At 49.3% G+C, this 5,554-nt stretch overlaps 1 protein-coding gene across 1 annotated transcript; it reads left to right on the top strand.

Annotated features, from left to right (window-relative positions):
- Positions 1-2,125: 2,125 nt before the first annotated feature.
- On the top strand, positions 2,126-5,146 carry LOC109752771 (uncharacterized). Its single transcript, XM_020311673.3, has 3 exons — positions 2,126-4,037; positions 4,137-4,341; positions 4,556-5,146. Exons 1-3 carry the CDS (start codon positions 2,196-2,198, stop codon positions 4,804-4,806), a joined length of 2,298 nt encoding a protein of 765 aa, XP_020167262.3. The 5' UTR covers positions 2,126-2,195; the 3' UTR covers positions 4,807-5,146.
- Positions 5,147-5,554: the final 408 nt, after the last annotated feature.

The raw sequence follows: 5,554 nt of genomic DNA, 5'->3' as shown, positions 1-5,554 counted from the left end.
ATGCCACCCAGGCTCAAAGGGATCATAAGATTATTCATACTAGAAACTTTCGTGTGCAGCCACAAGCCATTATGGGCTCTGGCATAGTTGAGTAAGTTGCGTGAGCTCTTGAAGAGGTAGACTAGCAGATGTAGAGGGATGTAGGTGGTACTGTCTACCCGGAGTAGAGAGTTAATGCTTCCGAAAGACTATGTCTCGATCATCCGATCATGGATGTGGTCGAGTCTTGTGGGGAAAAGTGTGCAAACCTCTGCAGAGTGTATAAACTAATCATGGTTAGCCGTGTCCCCGGTTATGGACGTCTTGAGTATCTAGTACTTGAATCTATTGATGTGATCTCATCACGTTACTCTAATTAATTATGATGTTGGGTTAATGATGATACTTTTAATTGGGATTTGAGTTGGGGTTACCTTCTCAAATAATGGGCAACATGGGAGTAGTTAAATAAATTTATTCCTTTGTTGTAGGGAAAAACTAGCTTTATGCAAAACCATGAAACTTACAGCCTCCACCAGCCAAATATTGCATGTAGATATAGTTCTTGCATTATCTTTGCTTTACAGTGTAACTATGCCAGCATATTTCATGTGCTGACCCGTTTCGGGCTGCAACGTCTTATGTTGCAGACTACTCAGACGACGAATAAGGTGCGATAGTTCGTTGTTTTGCACTCAGTTATGCCGTTGGAGTTGATGGACTCATTTACCTTCGAAGCTTCTTAGTTATCTAGTTTAGATGGCCTTCAGCCATGATTTATTTATGTAATCATACTCTTTATGAGGACTCAATGTATTGAGTGTGTGATTGAAACTCTGTTATAATTCCTCGAGTACTGTGCGTGTCAGCATTACCGATCCAGGGATGACACTGATGCACAGAGACTTGACCGTCTGAGGTCTAGTCGCTACAAAAGTGAAAGTAAGAAGGACGAGCACCGTTGAAGTGGGTGAGCTCCTTGAACTTTGTTCATGCCCATGGAAACTGTGCAAATCATGAATTACAGAAAATTTTCAACAAAAATAATTATCCCCTTGTACAAATCCATTGTATTATAAAAATAATGTGCCAAGATTTGAGTGGAGTTCAGACCGAACCGCTTCAAAATGGTGCAGACCCATCTTTGCAAGTTGCCAGCAACGATAGCCAATTTTTCTGATAGTATTGACACGGTGTGGGCTCTTCCAGTTGAGTTCCAGGCTTCAACAATCACATCACCAAACCTCGGGTCCCGTTCCCACATGCACTCATAGCGGAACTGTTTTTGCTTGGCACGGACACTTATGTCAACAAGGTCAGTTTTTAGAAGTATAGGGCAATTGTCAGACTTTACCGCGGTGAGGTGCTCCATAGTAGCAAAAGGAAAAGGTACATACCAGTAGGCCGAAGCCAAGGCTCTGTCAAGACGAACACAGCAATAGTGCCCTCCGGCTACTTTCTTCTCCCACATCCAGTCCAGTCCAGTCCGCGGTACCCCAAATCAGCTAGGCCACATACATCCAGTGCTTCTCTAAACGCATCAATCTATGAACTGTCTCGAGCATTAGGACCATGTTGCTCGTCGGGCCGTATGATCTCACTGAAATCGCCAATGCACATCCATGGGAGGGTGCTCTCCCCCCGCAGCCTTTTCATGGTCTATGTTGGATAGATGATAAACTTTTTTTTTGGACTTTTTTTTTGACAAGTACCACGGGCGTGGAATTTGCTTAGCCAAAGCCTAAGGTAATACGGATATAAGTATAACATAGTAAGATTCGGTAAGATTGGAGCCCATCCATATTAAGTCCCGTATGATTTCAATGGATCCATCCACCCACTCGTACCCTACTTCACTCGTGGGGAGAAGGCAGAGCCTGCCTTAGGGCATCTCCATTGCTGGGCGCTTAGGCCAGGCGCCAGGTTCGTAATCCCGGCAGATTAGCGGTTGCCGGGTGTAATCCTGGTGTCAACCCTGGCATCGACGCCAAACCATGCACCCGGCGCTTGGTCATTTTCCTTCCAGTACTTAGCGTCCACGTTGTTTAGTTAATTAGCGTCTAGCGTTGAGGGATGAGGCGCTTAGGTGTGTTTCAGATTTTTATTTATTTATTATTTTGTCTATAAGCGCCTATGTAAGCGCCTCCAAGTCCGGCGTCCGCCTGCTCTCCCGCCACAAACTTCCGCCCGCCGTCTCTGCTCGCAGATCGCCGCTGATGGCGTCTGGATCTACTTCTTCCGGCTCTGGGAGGGGGCCTTCCGGCGGTTCTGGTCCCCTTGGGAGGGGCCTGATCTCGTGCTTGCACAGCAGCAGCTGCCGCGCCGAGGACGCGCCCGACCAGGATTTGCCCCTGGCCATCGACAAGCTCATCGTCGGCTTCTACGAGGAGGCGTTCAGCCGGCTCCCCTGCGACGCCATGCCGGACCTCCTCCGCCTCCTCGCCACCGATGGCGGCGGCTCCTGCCTCGGCCTCCTCGACCCCGTCTCCAACATCATCCTCAACACCCTCGCCCTCCTCCCCAAAGACGCCGCCCCCGCCCCCGCAGCAGCAGCTTCCACCTCTCCGTCTCCGCCCGCCACAAGAAGATCCAAAAGACGGGCGCTCAACACCACCAGACGATCCATCCCCGGTTTGGGCGGCTTGCGCCAGCTTGTATCAAGATCCTACCACAGTCTCCTCGCCTTCCTCATGGCATATTTCGGATGCCTCAAAAAGGAGCAGGCCATCAGCTACCTCTACAGGGCCGACGCCAATCTTCTCCTCGCCGTCATGCTCATCCAACATGATCTATATGCGGGGGAAGCATTGGACCCTGAATCTGATAGGACCCAAGCCGCCCTCGAGTCGGCAGCCACCATAGCAGGTCACCCTTCGCCCACCACCTTGGCTCACCTGATGTCAATCCGGCTCCAAGACGGCAACTTTGCCCTTCTGAAGAAGCTGTTTTCAGCTGATGCTCAAGGTATCCCTCTCACAGTTGAGGATGTCCGGGCAACCCACCGCATCCTACACATGATGATGAGCCCGGTTTGTACTGCCAGCATTATCCATACCAAAAGAGGGCTGGTTGTCAATGTTCGTCACATACTGGAGGCCAGGTGCTCCGAAACTATATCATTCTCTACTACGGCGGACGCCAGGATCGCCACCACCACCTTGGTCTGGGGTGGAAACCCCATCTCGTCATTGCAGTCCGGACTCCTGCCTGACAAGCTGCAAGATTGCCTGGGAATAGCAATAGAAGATGGCCGGAAACACAATCTCAAGACACCATGTGGCGTCGGCGACGCCTGCGATTACCTGCAGTCTCTCAAGATGTACCTCCATGGTATGATTCACAACTTGTACATCAAGGTGCTCAAGTTGCTGCCTACACCCTCTGGCACACTCATGCGCAGCATCCTCAAGGCTGGCCACTGCTACGGCTGCATGGACCCTGTCTCCAACATCATCGTCAACTCCATCTGGTACAACTGCCGTGGCTGCAATCTGCCAATTTCTGAACGCAGGGAGATGGTAGAGTACAATGACGTCCTGGACCCCCTATCTCTGCTCCGCACACAGGTTCACTCCGTCAAGGGCCTTATGGAGCTTGCTGCATTCGCCGACCCCCAATTCTCGTTGCCGGCTTTTGCTCTGGAGTTCCTCTGCAGTACAAAATGCGACATTGCTAACATGTTGCCATCATCGACAGAGAGTTCTGAAAAGAACCCCTTCCATGAGTCTGCCAAGGCCGCTGGACACACTTGGGCCCTTGGGCTGGGTGAACTGCACCAGCAGCTGTTGTTGATGCCCGATACGCGAAGCGAGCTGCTCTCATTTATAACCGAGGCTCAAACTAGTGGTACTGTGTTGCGCGTCGATGAAATGGAAATTCGTATTTCACCCATGTGGGACAGAAACAGATCCGGGGCTCACACTGTGCAAGCTCCTGAACTTTGTGCGGGGGCATTGAGGGCGGTGTCAAGTGAGAGATCAGATTATGAGGATCGGAGGAGCTTGTTCCGTTCAAAGATTGAACAGTTGCTCAAGGAATACACGACCCAGCAGCTTTTGGTAGGTACTAAATTTGGTTTCCATCATTGGCTAGCTGCTACGTATATTCCCTTTATACCTTCATTAATTTTGACCAACACTGTTGCTTGCTGTATGTAGGGATCAGAGTATAAACTTGATATTATCTTGGGTGTGGAGGAAATAAACAAAGGCTACCTCCCCTGCGCTGTTATTCGCTACCATGTGAACTTCACGGCCACTTGTAATTTGGGGCTTCAGAGGACGCTTTTCTACGCTGAATTCTCGTTATCCTCACGTGAGCAGGAGCCAGAATTCTGCTGCCCTCTACCCTATGCGAATGCGGGTAAGTTTTCTGCCGACGATTAGTACCTGATAGCACTTGGTTAGTGAGTACTTTGGGTCACTGCACGATCTGCTTCAGGCTTGCAGCAGCCTGTACCACACCTTGTCATGCTTGCATTGCATGCACCAGTGGTAGCTTTGAATTGGAATTGGTTTATTAACGTGTGCTCTGTCTGTCTCTTACTGAATGTCGGGCTTTATTTTCTTGTTAATAGGCCGTTGCTACTATGGTGTGCATAGTGCGAGGAAAATTGTCTATCCAGATGACGCCAAGTACATCCCGGACGATATCACCTTCCGTGGAACCCGCAGCGTGGATGGCATGCTAGGGATGGACCTGGTCTACTTCAGTCCCAAGTTCGACGTGGAGATTGCTGAGAATCTGAACATGTTGCACAGTGAAGAAGAAGAAAAGAAGAAGAAGAAGAAGAAGAGGACGAGGAGGGGGATGTGTCGTCCTAATTAATGCACATTCTGCGATCAGAAACTGGATGACAGAAATTGCACCATCATGTTTGGTTTCCTTGAGCTAGCTGCTACTGTTATGTGTGTGGATGCCTTAACAATTTGCTTATTGCTCGGCCTTGTTAAATTTGTGTGTTAAGTAAATCAAGCTAGGTCACTCGCTGCTATGGTTGTGAAACCAGCGTGATGGAGCCTGCCAGTAGTAGGCTCTTAATTTGGTCTGCTGGATCGTACACAGTAAGTAGTAGCTACGCTCTAGTTTCAGTCAAGTAGTCCTCCTCCTAGGTCCTAGCAGCAGCAGCAGCTTCAAATTCCATCAGAACCAGTATATGTGCTTTGCATTTCCTTTTGTGATATGGTTCAACCTGTACATGGCGATGCATGAAGTTTGTATACTAGTTTTGAGGAGGTTTCTTCCTGTAATCTTTGGAGGGAAGCCTGGGGACCCGATCGGGCTGGGTGGTATCATTCCTGCTGTCAAGCCTGAGGAACCCACAGTACCAATTCTTCCTGTTGGGGTGCAGCCAATGGTGCCAAGGGCCCAAGAGCCAATACAGGTCGCAGCTGTGAACCTTGACATTGTCAGTTCTAGCAGCGATGATTACAGTAAGCGACGTCGGGAGCTCAGATGAAGACCATGAGGGCTAATGCTTTTGTCAGCTCGACCATTTAATCATTTCTGTGTTTCCATATCCAGTGTATCTCATTTTAGTGTAAGTTTTGGCTAGTATTGTGTCATGTGCTTCAGT

The sequence above is a fragment of the Aegilops tauschii genome, chromosome 4 (genome assembly GCF_002575655.3).
Source record: "Aegilops tauschii subsp. strangulata cultivar AL8/78 chromosome 4, Aet v6.0, whole genome shotgun sequence".
Lineage (NCBI taxonomy): Eukaryota > Viridiplantae > Streptophyta > Magnoliopsida > Poales > Poaceae > Aegilops > Aegilops tauschii.
The sequence above is the reverse complement of the archived record's forward strand: the minus strand, read 5'-3'. Positions and strand labels throughout refer to the sequence as shown.